General features: G+C 37.3%; 1 protein-coding gene across 4 annotated transcripts in view; it reads right to left on the bottom strand.

Annotated features, from left to right (window-relative positions):
- Positions 1-16,291, bottom strand: part of HOMER1 (homer scaffold protein 1) — a 399,318-nt gene that overhangs the window by 177,295 nt on the left and 205,732 nt on the right. For all 4 annotated transcript variants that reach the window (XM_053701367.1, XM_053701365.1, XM_053701364.1 and 1 more), the window contains one exon: positions 14,816-14,908. In XM_053701367.1, the coding sequence (XP_053557342.1) occupies positions 14,816-14,908 (93 nt within the window). The remainder of the gene's footprint in view (positions 1-14,815; positions 14,909-16,291) is intronic.

Raw genomic sequence — 16,291 nt, 5'->3', positions numbered from 1 at the left:
CTAAGTCAACTTTGCTTTCCTTTTCTTTCCAGGGTAATAAATTATTATTTCAACTGTTTCTGGAAGGAAGGGAACTTTTTTACCAAAGGATAAAAAATCTAAGGTAAATTTAGGTCTAATAATCATTTTCGTTCCTTTCCTCACAATAAGGAACAAAAGCCTGATCCTTCATCCTCAGGAGCGGTATCAGTTTGGAAACTATTTCCAGTTTGGAATATATCCAAGCCTTATAGAAAACCTATAGCCAGCTCCTAAGTACCCATGAAGGTGCGGACCTTATTCCAGCTCAGCTGGTATGGGGGCAGATTACGTTTTCTTCAAAGAAATTTTGATCAATTCCGTTCTCAATTTCTGGTTTCAGAACATTGTTTCAGAAAGGTACAGAATTGGCTTCAGTTAAGGCCTCCTGCTAAGAGATTTTTTTTCTTTCCCGTGTCCCAGTTAACACAGCAAAGGCTCAGCATTTCTGAAATGTGTTTCAGATCTAGAGTTGGCTGGAGTAATTATGCCAGTTCCAGTTCTGGAACAGGGGCTGGGGTTTTATTTTATCTCTTCATTGTACCAAAGAAGGTCAATTCCTTCAGACCAGTTCCGAATCTATCAATATTGAATCGTTATGTAAGGATACCAACATTCAGTTTCTGTAGTACTGTCCTGCCTTTTGTTTAGCAAGGGCATTATATGTCTACAATAGATTTACAGGATGTGTATCTGCATATTCCGATTCATCCAGATCACTTTTAGTGTCTGAGATTCTCTTTTTAGACAAGCATTACCAGTTTTGTGGCTCTACCATTTGGCCTAGCCTCAGTTCCAAGAATTTTTTTCAAAGGTTCTCGGTGCCCTTCTTTCTGTAATCAGAGAACAGGGTTTTGGTATTTCCTTATTGGACGATATCTGGGTACTTGCTCAGTCTTCTCATTTTCGAAGAATCTCATACGAATCGACTTGTGTTGTTTCTTCAAGTTCATGGTTGGAGGATCAATTTACCAATCAGTTCATTGATTCCTCAGACAAGGGTAACCTTTTTAGGTTTCTAGAATAGATTCAGTGTCTATGACTCTGTCCTTGTCAGACAAGAGAAGTTTAACATTGATTTCAGCTTGTCAAAACCTTCCGTCACAATCATTCCCTTTGGTAGCCTTATGCATGGAAATTTTAGGTCTTAGGACTGCCGCATCAGATGCGATCTCCTTTGCTCGTTTTCACATGCGACCTCTTCAGCTCTGTATGCTGAACCAATGGTGCAGGGATTACTCAAAGATATCTCAATTAATATCTTTAAACCGATTATACGACACTCTCTGACATGGTGGACATATCACCATCGTTTAGTTCAGGGGGCTTCTTTGTTCTTCCGACCTGGACTATAATCTCAACAGATGCAAGTCTTACAGGTTGGGCAGCTGTGTGGGGGTATCTGACGGCACAAGGGGTTTGGGAATCTCAGGAGGTTAGATTTCCGATCAATATTTTGGAACTCCGTGCAATTTCAGAGCTCTTCAGTCTTGGCCTCTTCTGAAGAGAGAGTTGTTCATTTGTTTTCAGATAGACAATGTCACAACTGTGGCATACATCAATCATCAAGGAGGGACTCACAGTCCTCTGGCTATGAAAGAAGTATCTCGAATTTTGGTTTGGGCGGAATCCAGCTCCTGTCTAATCTCTGCGGTTCATATCCCAGGTATAGACAATTGGAAAGCGGATTATCTCAGTCGCCAAACGTTGCACCTGGGCGAATGGTCTTCACTCAGAGGTATTTCCTCAGATTGTTCAAATGTGGGAACTCCCAGAAATAGATCTGATGGCTTCTCATCTAAACAAGAAACTTCCCTGGTATCTGTCCGGATCCAGGGATCCTCGGGCGGAGGCAGTGGATGCATTATCTCTTCCTTACAAGTGTCATCCTGCCTATATCTTTCCGCCTCTAGTTCTTCTTCCAAGGGTATTCTCCAATATTCTAAAGGAATGCTCGTTTGTCCTGCTGGTAGCTCCAGCATGGCCTCACAGGTTTTGGTATGCGGATCTTGTCCGGATGGCCTCTTGCCAGCTGTGGACTCTTCCGTTAAGACCAGTCTTTCTGTCTCAAAGTTCTTTTTTCCATCAGGATCTCAAAACCTTAATTTTAAGGTGTGGAGTTTGAACGCTTGATTCTTGGTCAAAGAGGTTTCTCTGACTCTGTGATTGATACTATGTGACAGGCTCGTAAATCTGTATCTAGAGAGATATATTATAGAGTCTGGAAGACTTATATTTCTTCAGGATGGTTTAGATAAAGGTATGTCCGCAAGTTTCTTGAAAGACAAATCTCTGCTCTTTCTGTTTTTTTTCACAGAAAGATTGCTAATCTTCCTGATATTCATTGTTTTGTACAAGCTTTGGTTCGTATAAAACCTGTCATTAAGTCAATTTCTCCTCCTTGGAGTTTGAATTTGGTTCTGGGGGGCTCTTCAAGCTCCTCCTTTTGAACCCATGCATTCTTTGGTCATTATATTACTTTCTTGGAAAGTTTTGTTTCTTTTGGCCATCTCTTCTGCCAGAAGAGTCTCTGAATTATCTACTCTTTTTTGTGAGTCTCCTTTTCTGATTTTGCTCAGGATAAGGCGGTGCTGCGAACTTCTTTTGAATTTTTTACCTAAGGTTGTGAATTCTAACAACATTAGTAGAGAAATTGTGGTTCCTTCATTGTGTCCTAATCCTATGAATTCTAAGGAGAAATCATTGCATTCTTGGATGCTGTTAGAGCTTTGTAATATTATGTTGAAGCTATTAAGTCTTTCCGAAAGACTTCTAGTCTATTTGTCATCTTTTCCGGTTCTAGAAAAGACCAGAAAGCTTCTGCCATTTCTTTGGCATCTTGGTTGAAATCTTTATTTCATCATGCCTATGTTGAGTCGGGTAACACTCCGCCTCAAAGGATTACAGCTCATTCTACTAGGTTAGTTTCTACTTCCTGGGCGTTTAAGAATGAAGCTTCGGTTGATCAGATTTGCAAAACAGCAACTTGGTCCTCTTTGCATACTTTTACTAAATTCTACCATTTTGATGTGTTTTCTTCTTCTGAAGCAGTTTTTGGTAGAAACGTACTTCAGGCAGTGGTTTCAGTTTGAATCTTCTGCTTATGTTTTTTCATTAAAAATTTTATTCTGGGTGTGGATTATTTTCAGCAGGAATTGGCTGTCTTTATTTTATCCCTCCCTCTCTAGTGACTCTTGTGTGGAAAGATCCACATCTTGGGTAATCATTATCCCATACGTCACTAGCTCATGGACTCTTGCTAATTACATGAAAGAAAACATAATTTATGTAAGAACTTACCTGATAAATTCATTTCTTTCATATTAGCAAGAGTCCATGAGGCCCGCCCTTTTTTGTGGTGGTTTTGATTTTTTTGTATAAAGCACAATTATTCCAATTCCTTATTTTATATGCTTTCGCACTTTTTTCTTATCACCCCACTTCTTGGCTATTCGTTAAACTGAATTGTGGGTGTGGTGAGGGGTGTATTTATAGGCATTTTAAGGTTTGGGAAACTTTGCCCCTCCTGGTAGGAATGTATATCCCATACGTCACTAGCTCATGGACTCTTGCTAATATGAAAGAAATGAATTTATCAGGTAAGTTCTTACATAAATTATGTTTTTTGCTATTCAGGCGCATAGAGCGCTATGGCTTAAATCCTGGTCAGCTGACGTTACTTCAAAGTCTAAGCTTCTCAACATTCCCTTCAAGGGGCAGACCCTATTCGGGCCTGGACTGAAGGAGATCATTTCTGATATTACTGGAGGAAAAATGTCACGCCCTTCCTCAGGATAGGTCCAACAAATTAAGGACCAAACAGACTAATTTTCGTTCCTTTCGAAACTTCAAGAGTGGCGCAGCTTCAACTTCCTCTAATACAAAACAAGAGGGAAATTTTGCCCAGTCCAAGCCGGTCTGGAGACCTAACCAGACTTGGAACAAAGGAAAGCAGGCCAAAAAACCTGCTGCTGCCTCTAAGACAGCATGAAGGATCAGCCCACGATCCGGAAACGGATCTAGTAGGGGGCAGACTTTCTCTCTTCGCCCAGGCTTGGGCAAGAGATGTCCAGGATCCCTGGACGTTAGAAATTGTGTCCCAGGGATATCTTCTGGACTTCAAAACTTCTTCCCCAAAAGGGAGATTTCATCTCTCACAATTATCTGCAAACCAGATAAAGAGAGGCATTCTTACATTGTGTTCAAGACCTCCTAGTTATGGGAGTGATCCACCCAGTTCCAAAGGAGGAACAGGGGCAAGGCTTTTATTCAAATCTGTTTGTAGTTCCCAAGAAAGAGGGAACCTTCAGACCAATCTTAGATCTCAAGATCCTAAACAAATTTCTCAGGGTCCCATCCTTCAAGATGGAGACTATTCGAACCATCCTACCTATGATCCAGGAGGGTCAATATATGACTACCGTGGACTTAAAGGATGCTTATCTTCACATTCCGATGCACAGAGATCATCATCGGTTTCTCAGGTTCGCCTTCCTAGACAGGCATTACCAGTTTGTGGCTCTTCCCTTTGGGTTAGCTACGGCACCCAGAATCTTTACGAAGGTTCTAGGGTCACTCCTAGCGGTCCTAAGGCCGCGGGGTATAGCAGTAGCCCCTTACCTAGACGACATTCTGATACAGGCATCGAATTTTCAAATCGCCAGGTCCCATACGGACATTGTTCTGGCATTCCTGAGGTCTCATGGGTGGAAACTGAACGAAGAAAAGAGTTCTCTATCCCCTCTCACAAGAGTTTCCTTCCTAGGAACTCTGATAGATTCTGTAGAAATGAAGATTTACCTGACAGAGGCCAGGTTGTCAAAACTTCTAAATTCCTGCCGTGTTCTTTATTCTACTTCTCGCCCTTCAGTGGCTCAGTGTATTGAAGTAATCGGCTTAATGGTAGCGGCAATGGACATAGTGCCGTTTGCCCGCCTACATCTCAGACCGCTGCAACTTTGCATGCTCAGTCAGTGGAATGGGGATTACACAGATTTGTCCCCTCTACTAAATCTGGATCAAGAGACCAGGGATTCTCTTCTCTGGTGGTGTAACATATCTCAGCCTAATGTCACTATCCCTTTAAGACTTCCTTCTCTGACTGCTGCATTTGGGCAGTATTCACATTCAGCTTGCTTGCCTGCCTGATTAATCATTCATGCACCTGATTACCTCAGCCTCTTTTTAAGCCTTCTCAGGTCTAATGTGCTGGGCATTAACATTGAAGTTGTGATCCTGAACAACAGAGGTCTGTGACTGTTTCCTGTATGAATTTACCAACTATATCAACCTACAGCATTTTCTATTCCAATGCCTAAAATCATCAAATCGCAAGTATCCAAATAATTCCATTTTCTGTTTCCTGGACACTGCTACTTCACAAACTCAGAACTTTATTATAAATCAAGCATACTTTTGGTTATCATCACTCTCTAATTACAACAGCATCTTACTCAGAACGTTATAACTATTTCTCTGCTACAAGTTGTCATTGCTGAAATATCCTGCTGCAAATATGTTAACATATTCTGAACTCTGCATCTATGTGTTCAATTAAAAGCTTTCATGTGATTCTCCAATATATGTTCAAACAGTAATTGATGACTTAACCTTAACTTTCACCTGTGCTGCTCTGCTAATTACTGACATACAGCTCTTTATAATGTTATATACTGTGAACCTGCAACAAACCAAGTTTGCATCTAAATGCACAAACAGTAATTAATGCCTAAACTTGCAGCTTGTCTAAGTACCTGTGCAGCTGTGCTTAAACTCGGACATACAGCTTTATATAATATTATGTACTGTGAACCTGCAACAAACCTTAGTTTGCATCTAAGTGTCAATCTTTTACTAGATTACTCTGAAGCCTGAACATTCCACATTGCTATATTTTTCTCTCATTGAATCCTGCAGCTACTTCTATTAACTAACTATAAGTCACAGTGAAGTCAGAATATATTGCATACAAATGTTGCACTCTCCATTTCTTCTACAATAACTTCTAGCAAATATGAATCACAGAATATCATCTATCCACGTCCAGGATACTCTTCCCCGGGTCAGGGGTCGGTGTCTTCAAATCCCTACCACTGCCCCGAGGGTCTGTTTCCTGAGCGCATGTACACCGGATCATGACAGGTGGCTATCTCGGGTCCATCTGTCCAAGGGTATGACCTTCCGCAGGCCAGATTGGACAATAGTAATGACAGATGCCAGCCTTCTGGGCTGGGGTGCAGTCTGGAACTCCCTGAAGGCTCAGGGCTCGTGGACTCAGGAGGAGGCACTCCTTCCGATAAACATTCTGGAACTAAGAGCGATATTCAATGCTCTTCAGGCTTAGCCTCAGCTTGCTGCGGTCAGGTTCATCAGATTTCAGTCGGACAATATCACGACTGTAGCCTACATCAACCATCAAGGGGGAACAAGGAGTTCCCTAGCAATGTTGGAGGTTTCAAAAATAATTCTATGGGCAGAGGTTCACTCTTGCCATCTATCAGCTATCCATATCCCAGGAGTAGAGAACTGGGAGGCGGAATTTTTAAGTCGACAGACTTTTCATCCGGGGGAGTGGGAACTCCATCCGGAGGTATTTGCACAGTTGATTCAACTTTGGGGCAAACCAGAACTGGATCTCATGGCATCTCGTCAGAACGCCAAAATTCCTTGTTACGGATCCAGGTCCAGGGATCCCAAGGCAGCGCTGATAGATGCTCTAGCAGCGCCTTGGTCCTTCAACGTGGATTATGTGTTTCCACCGTTTCCTCTGCTCCCTCGTCTGATTGCCAAGATCAAGCAGGAGAGAGCTTCGGTGATTTTGATAGCACCTGCGTGGCCACGCAGGACTTGGTATGCAGATCTGGTGGACATGTCATCCCTTCCACCATGGACTCTGCCGCTGAGGCAGGACCTTCTACTTCAGGGTCCTTTCAACCATCCAAATCTAATTTCTCTGCGCCTGACTGTTTGGAGATTGAACGCTTGATTTTATCAAAGCGTGGTTTCTCTCAGTCGGTCATTGATACCTTAATTCAGGCTCGAAAGCCGGTCACCAGGAAAATCTATCATAAGATATGGTGTAGATATCTTCATTGGTGTGAATCCAAAGGTTACTCATGGAGTAAGGTCAGGATTCCTAGGATATTATCTTTTCTCCAAGATTGGAGAAGGGATTGTCAGCTAGTTCCTTAAAGGGACAGATTTCTGCTCTGTCTATTCTTTTGCACAAGCGTCTGGCCGATACTCCAGATGTTCAGGCATTTTGTCAGGCTTTAGTTAGAATCAAGCCTGTGTTTAAACCTGTGGCTCCGCCATGGAGTTTAAATTTGGTTCTTAAGGTTCTGCAAGGGGTTCCGTTTGAACCTTTGCATTCCATAGATATTAAACTTTTATCTTGGAAAGTTCTGTTTTTAGTAGCGATCTCCTCGGCTCGAAGAGTTTCGGAGTTATCTGCTTTACAATGTGATTCACCTTATCTCATTTTCCATGCAGATAAGGTAGTGTTACGTACCAAACCTGGTTTTCTTCCTAAGGTGGTATCTAATAAAAATATCAATCAGGAGATTGTTGTTCCTTCACTATGTCCTAATCCTTCTTCAAAGAAGGAACGTCTTTTACACAATCTTGATGTGGTTCGTGCTTTAAAATTTTATTTACAAGCTACAAAGGATTTTCGTCAAACATCTGCTTTGTTTGTGGTCTACTCTGGACAGAGGAGAGGCCAAAAGCTGTTGAACAGATTTGTAAGGCGGCGACTTGGTCTTCGCTTCATACTTTTTCTAAATTCTACAAAATTGATACTTTTGCTTCTTCGGAGGCTATATTTGGGAGAAAGGTCTTGCAGGCAGTGGTGCCTTCCGTTTAAGCGCCTGCCTTGTCCCTCCCTTCATCCGTGTCCTATAGCTTTGGTATTGGTATCCCACAAGTAATGGATGAATCCGTGGACTGGATACACCTTACAAGAGAAAACAAAATGTATGCTTACCTGATAAATTTATTTCTCTTGTGGTGTATACAGTCCACGGCCCGCCCTGTCATTTTAAGGCAGGTGTTTTTTATTTTTAAACTACAATCACCACTGCACCCTATAGTTTCTCCTTTCTCTTGCTTGTCTTCAGTCGAATGACTGGGAGTGGCAGTTAGGGGAGGAGCTATATAGACAGCTCTGCTGTGGGTGTCCTCTTGCAGCTTCCTGTTGGGAAGGAGAATATCCCACAAGTAATGGATGAATCCGTGGACTGGATACACCACAAGAGAAATAAATTTATCAGGTAAGCATAAATTTTGTTTTCACAAGAATTGGCTCTGAAGTAAGCCAAATGCTATGAACTGCCGCCTTCTTCAGCAGTCGGATCCTAACAAAGGATCCGAATGCATGCTTCTAATTCAGATGGATTTACAATATTTCAATTATGCCTTATATATATATATAAAAAATGAAAACTAGCCATTTACATTTACTTATTATTAGTTTATTATTATTATTAGCTTTCCAACTACACTTACATTGGCCATTCATAAAAATTACATTTATGAAGTGAAATACATTTTCTAGCATGCTAAAATCATATTCTTTTCTGACTTTTACGTAAATAAAGCTTTCAATTTAACTTTTTAACTAGGTTTTTATTTTTATGCAAGTGTAAAGTTGTCACTGGTACTTTTAATTTTTATACATAAAATATTGATCAAAATTGAAAAAAAAAATATATTGAATAAATATCTAGAAATGGTTGAGAGGGTGATACATTTTGTAAATATAACTTTAAAAAATAAATTATGCTGTATAGCTTAAATTCAATAAAAAAATGTTTAGTTAAATAACTTCAATTTGATGCAGGAGGGACATAATTGGAGTGGAATGTAGAGTCAGCAGGCTTCAGTTCCTTCTCTCAGTGAAAGATTTAGCCATGCCAACTGCGATGACAGCTTGTTTTTGTTTTCAGCCATTTGGACACCTGCTTTTTAGGAGATGGAATGGATCTAGTTTGATGGTCTGCGGAGAATGGGCAGATGTCCTTGAAATATATATATATATATACATATATACATATATATATATATATATATATATATATATACATACTCCCATCTTAAATTTTAATTACTCTATAATGAATACAGGTGAATGTATAACATAATTGGTTAGGGTTGTAATGTACAGATCTACACCTAAAAGGGGCATCCAAAGTCCCTTTAGATTTTCTTCCCTGAATTTTCTTTTCTTCCGGGAGCTACCGAGTCTCAGACTAAACTATGAACATAAAAAAAAAAAAAAAAACCAGTTAAAAAAAGAGATTGGTCTGTCAAATCAGTAATCTGTGCCATTCCAACGCATTAGAAGAACCTCAGTTTTAATTAGCAAAACCTTGAAGAAATAAATAATAGAAAGAAAATGTAATTTTAAACAAATTAAAAAATTAAAAACAAAAGAAACGGGCATATCAAATAATTTTCAAGATTTTCATAGACCTTCATTGAAGGAAGAGATAGGCAGATAAGGCAAGAATAAAACATTAACTAATGAATTCAGTATTTCTAATATTCCAGAATGCAGGGTTTTTTTTTAATGGATCATTATATGAACTCATGATATGTACAATAAATAATTTCATGTCATAATTATTAATTTTAACATTCCAGTAGCATAAAAAAAAAAAACATTCTGATGACTATATATTTTAGTTGTATATACATTTGTTTAGTCTAAAGATGCAATCTAATCAATAACTTTAACTTTTATTAAACCAAAAAATAGTCTTTACTATGATTTTTACATGAGCATGCTTACAAACTTGAAATAGGCCAAAGTGGGTATTTAGGTCAAAGTTGTTAAATTTAAATACAAAATTCTGTGAAAAAAACTGCTCAAAATGATTTACTGATGGAGAGAATAAAAAAGCAGGTTAAATTCCAATGTAATATTGGAATATATATTTTGTTAGAAAAGATATATTTCCTAGGTGTTTGAATTATGGAAATGGTTTAATATTTAGTGTTTTAAAGGGACAGTAAACAACTTGTATTTACAAGATATGTTGTGTTGCTATAGAAAAACATATCAACTGAGTCTTTATATTTTTTAAATAAACTAACATACTTTTAATACAATTCATTTTCAATAGCCAAACTCCACCTACTATTCGCTTATTTGTAGCCAATCCGGAAGAAATAAAAGCCCTCCATATTTTTTGACCAGCCTTAGCAGTATTTTGAGTAGATTTTAAGAATTGCAATCAAAAAATGTTTTTAGGCTTGGTTGTGCAATGCATATAAGTGTTTGCATATTGACATTACATTTTGACAGAAATAGGTTTGCTACAATACACTGGGCTTTACCTGACACACACATTATGTATGTCACGTTGATTGGAGTAGCCATGTTAGTCTAGAGACATCATACAAGGCTTTGATAAATATATTAAATTTTCAGGAAATACTATCATAAAAATATATACTCACTCAAATAACATTATCAAAATGTCTCAATTGCTGCAATGATTACATTTATGTGCCTAGGTGCTAAATGTTTACAATTAAGTTATAAAATATATTAAATATTTGTCTACTAAATACAATGCTAAATATCACTGCAATAGCACTTTTTCATCTAATAATGTACGTTAGTTATATAGGTTTTTCCCAAAGGGCTTTACAAATATATATCAGCATTATCTGTTCACAAAGTAGCTGACTAATAATGCCTGAAAAAATGCAATGTTGCACTTACTTTATAGTGTATTCCTTTCTAATACAGGACCCTTGTGAATTTGAGGAGTAAATTAAATGTGGTGAACAGAATGTTTTGTCTTATTTGCAATATTAAACCAACAAATGATAAATGATATGCAATATGGGGAAACACAGAAATAGGTAGCAGAGCTTCTGAATGAGATTTTAGCCCCAAGGCACTACAGAAATGGATAGTTCACAAAAACAGGTGAGATCATTCATAAGAAAGTAAGGCAACTGCAAAATAGAAATCATACAGCTGCCATGTTATAACACAAATTGAACATATTTATCTTACTTATAGTGTAAAAAATATTTTTGAAAAAGTAGAAAAAATAAAGTTTGATATCAAAATGATAAAGATAAAGTATCCTAGAAATTGGTATCTTTTTCAAACAAGTAGTGGCTGCTCTTAGTATTTAGTGAGACAGAAATATTACAGTAAATAAAAAAAAAAACAATATATATATATATATATATATATATATATATATATATATATATATATATACATATACACACATACATACACACACAGGTGGCCCTCGTTTTACAATGGTTCAATTTACACCGTTTCAGAATAACAACCTTTTTTTCCAGTCATGTGACTGCTATTGAAAAGTATTGAGAAGCAGTGCATTTATTAAAATAGCCAGTAGATGGAGCTGTCCGCTTGTGTTGCAGCAAAGCCAAGCAAGCTAAAATTAATCAGTTTAACCAGACCTGAGCTACCGAGCAGATTTCAAAGGAATAAGATCTTCCTGTCTATAAATCAGTCCAGATTGGAATGCATAGAAAGAACTGTTTGCAGAAAAATGCAGGTGAAGTCTGTGTTGTGTGATTATTTTATTAGGTTTATAATGCTGTTTAGCAACTGTTTTTGTTCATTTAACTTAGTTTAATTATATATTCTGTGTTGTGTGATTATTTTATTAGGTTTATAATGCTGTTTAGCATTTAAAGTCTTCATTTCAAAGCTTTAAAAATAATGTATTCAGTGTTAGTTATGACAATTTTGAGAGGGGCCTGGAACCTAACTCCCTCACTTCCCATTGAGTTACATTATAAACTGGGTTTCAATTTACAACGGTTTCGATTTACAACCATTCCTTCTGGAACCTAACCCCGGCGTAAACTGAGGGCTACCTGTATATAATAATAAAAAATAATAACTGCTGACCATGGGGCCGAATTATCAAGCTCGGAATGGAGATTGATGCCTGTTTCCACGTGAGCCTTAAGACTCGCCGGAAATAGCAGTTATGAAGCAGCTGTATAAAGATCGCTGCTTCATAACTTGTCCGCCTGCTCTGAGGCTGCAAACATTTATCCGCCCGATCCTATACGATTGGGTTGATTGACACCCCGCAAATCTGCATTGGGCGTCATCACACAAGCAGTTCTGCTGAACTGCTTGTGCAATGAATAAATGCTGCTTAGCGTATGCTATTAGCATTTATCGATGTGCGGCGGACATGATACGCTGCATCGCATCATGTCCGCTTGCACTTTCATAAATCATATATATATTGAATATATTGGCGTATGTAGGGGCGACATTGGATCCCATCACCGCACCCTGCAACTGTAAGTAGTACTCATCTTGGAAAAGAAAATAGTTGCATCTCAAAACGATCTCTAGAAGATCCAGAATAAATTCAATTTGGCAAGAATTCATGTCACTAAACTGATACAGTACTCTCTTAACTGCACCTATGCCTGCTGAATGGGTAATAGAGGTGTACAAACTCGAAACATCGAGTGTAAAGAGTATCTTTTTATCAGTAGTGACAGGAAGGGTCTCCAATTTACACAGAAAATCACAAGTGTCCTTTATGAAAGAGGTTAGAGAGAGTGATGAATGGTCTTAAAATCTTATCTAAGTATATGGAAATGTTGGAACAGACATAGCCTATGCTGGACACAATCGGATGACCAGGAGGAGCTTGGAGATTTTTATGTACCTTGGGCAACGTGTATATTGACTGGAGTTTTAGCATGACCACATATCAAAAAGGACATTTCTTTTTTTATCAATTATACAAATTTTTACTGCACCCAAAACCTTATGTTTAATTTCTCTTTGGATGTCAAAAATTGGATTATGAGACAAAAGGCAATAAACATTGTTATCCGATAACTGCGACTTAATTTCAGTAATCTAATACTCTTTGTCCAATAGGACAGTGGCTCTGCCCTTGTCAGCAGGTTTCAAGATAAATTTGTTTGTCTTGCAAAGATTTAATAGCTTTTAGTTCCTCTTTGCCAAGGTTCAAATGACCATATCTTACTGTGTTATTACCGTTGTCATATTTAGTCTTTAACGTATTTATGTCTTTCATAACAAGTTCTGTAAACGTGTCTATACTATGATCGTAATTTTGTGGCATAAACTTACTACGGGTCTTAAGTTCTAATACCTTTAAACTTAACCTGTTACTTTCACTCCCCTTAGAAATAGTGGATACATCTGGTTTGTCATATGCATTGATAATAGAAAACATCAATTTCAATTTCAAAGTCCTGAAAAAACGATTCACTTCAAAAAAGTCACCCTTAGGTTTGGACAGAATGAGAGTCCTTGTTCAAGTAAATTAGATTTGGATACTGATATTTGTACCTTAGAGATGTAATAGACACTACTATAAAGAATAATATGCACAGATAAAAATATAAAAATACAGTATAAAACCTTTAAAGGGTTACTTAGAAGCTCCCAATTTAGCACTGTTGATAAGATTAGACTGGGACATCCACTGAAAGAGGCTGACTGATAGCAGAAACTCCCCCCTCCCCTGCATATGAAAAGACCCATTATACAAACAGAAGCATTCTGAAGTCTGTTTATAATTAGTATGCGTCTAAAACTTTGGGGCTTGGTTAGGAGTCTGAAAATCAGCATAATGTTATTAAAAAAATAAGCAAAACTGTACATTTTTACAAACACACACCCAGATGGGATATATAAATGGATCCTCTACAAAACATTTATGCAAAAATAAAATAAAAAATCTAGCGTACAATGGGACATTATTACTACTTAAGAAATGTCCATTTAATAATGTGTACACTAATAACTGTAAAATTGCGTATGTTTATTATTAGCATTATTCCAGATTATTGCTACCCTGCAGAAGTCTTATTTTAACACCATGTGGTAATTATACCAAATGGGTTTAATAATCTATACCTTGCTGTCATAATCATATGTATGTATCTAGGTCTGAGAAACATCAGCTAAAATAAAAATTGTATTAACGTTAGTCAATTGTGGTCCTGTACAATCACATATAGAGATTGATAATATGAAAACTTATCAAAATGTCAAACTAAACCTCTAAAAAGCTCTTTTTATTATAATGTACACACTACAGACAGCAAGTGCATAACATACATTAGTTTATTTATAGGTATTGCTTTGATATCTCTATAAGGACCATATTTTCATGACAATGGAGCAAGGATAAAATAGGATCTAGGTCACTATATCTCTCTAACCAGGCAGGATTTTGGTTGCCTTTTTTCTTTAAAAAAAATACCGCCCATACTCATTAGCATACATTTACATAAATAATTATGCAGCATAAATCAGGAACTAAAGCTGCTAGGAGTGATTTTAAAGTTTGACCATGACAGCATCTTCATTTCTATATTTAACCTTTATTTTCAACTTTGATCTGAACCTTAAAAATACCGGTCATGTCAATAAAATATCGGCTGGGTGGTAACTCTACCCTTGACACTCATTTTGCTATAGAAATTTATATGGAGGAATAATACAATTATTTTTAATTTAAACATTTAAATGAAGGGTTCTTATATTTCTTTTAATTATTAATTCCAAAAGTCTTATGTTGCTCTCTATGAAAATCAACATTTAAAAAACATTATTGCTGGTCGGTCTTATATCCAGTTTTCATTTTGAACAAACAAAAGCAAACAATAATTGTCCAATTTTTACAAATATGCTTAAAAATACTCATCCTTAACAGATGCACACACACGTAGTGATGTGTAATATATACGACTGCAAAAAGCCGAGATGTATCACATATATAACAATTACCTGTGAAGGCGTACTAGTTAGTTCCATCTTCTCTTGAGATTTCTCCTTTGCTAATCGAGCAGCTTCTTTGAATTCCTGAAATTTTTCTGCAAACTAAGAAATACATAGGGCTGTAATTAGAATAGCATAAAATGATCATAGTTTTGCTATAACTTAATAGCAGGATGCACAAAAATACACAAACTAAAATGACTCCAAAGCATAAACGTCATACAACAAATAGCTATGAAATGTATACTTCACAGCAAAACAGATTAAAAAACAGAAGTGGTCACAATAATAAACGCATATATATGATCATCAAACACACATGAAAGAAAAAACACACAAATTGCAATATAAAAAACTAGTGTGAGAAAGCAAAGCTGAACAAACAAGTACAAATGGAACATTTAAAGTACTTGATCAAATACAAAATAATGGGCTAGTGTTAAGTATTCTAAATTGGCTACTTAAAAAAAATCTAATTAATCCAAGGATATATAAACATTGGTTTGGGGCTCAATTTATCAAGCCTTCTCCTGCTCTTTGACTGCATGTATCAGACCGCTGCTTCCTATCCTCTTCTACACCTCTTAGGTGGAGAATTTCAATCTCCCGGGTCTCACCCAACCGGGGAGATTGACAGCTCCTGCCCGGGCTCGATTGGCGGTGCACGAGCAGGGGGGCAGCATTGCATGCGAGTGGCAAAATAGCGGAATTCTGTCTGCCAGAGGCGAGCTGCGGCGGACAGTGGCGCAAAATGTACGCCCCTGTCTGCGGTAGCTTGATAAATCTAGCACTTTATTTCAGTGGGTAGCTATTTAGGTTAACAGTTAGGGAACCTGCGATAAACAAATCAAGTTTACTATGTCAAAAATAATATTTGGCTCACACAGAGAAAAGGCTTGGTAAATCTCAAGAATTCATCTTAGAAGAAATGACTAATACAATATGTAGCACTTATCTATCTGGTTTACTTTTAAAAATGTATGTATATGAATACCCAAGGTCCATAAGAGTAGCATTATTATATAATTATATACATTTTTAAAAAACATATTTTATGTAAGAACTTACCTGATGAATTCATTTCTTTCAAATTGCAAGAGTCCATGAGCTAATGACATATGGGCTATACAATCCTACCAGGAGGGGCAAAGTTTTCCCAAACCTCAAAATGCCTATAAATACACCCCTCACCACACCCACAATTCAGTTTAAACGAATAGCCAAGTAGTGGGTGATAGAGAAAGGAGTAAAAAGCATCAAAAAGGAACTGGAAATATAATTGTGCTTTATACAAAAAAAACATAACCACCATAAAAAGGGTGGGTCTCATGGACTCTTGCCAATATGGAAGAAATGAATTTATCAGGTAAGTTCTTACATAAATTACGTTTTCTTTCATGTAATTGGCAAGAGTCCATGAGCTAGTGATGTATGGGATAGTAATACCCAAGGTGTGGTACTCCACAGAAGAGTCACTAGAGAGGG

This window comes from Bombina bombina, chromosome 2, assembly GCF_027579735.1.
Source record: "Bombina bombina isolate aBomBom1 chromosome 2, aBomBom1.pri, whole genome shotgun sequence".
NCBI classification, from domain to species: domain Eukaryota; kingdom Metazoa; phylum Chordata; class Amphibia; order Anura; family Bombinatoridae; genus Bombina; species Bombina bombina.
Note: the sequence above shows the minus strand (reverse complement) of the source record. Positions and strands in the feature narration are given on the sequence as shown.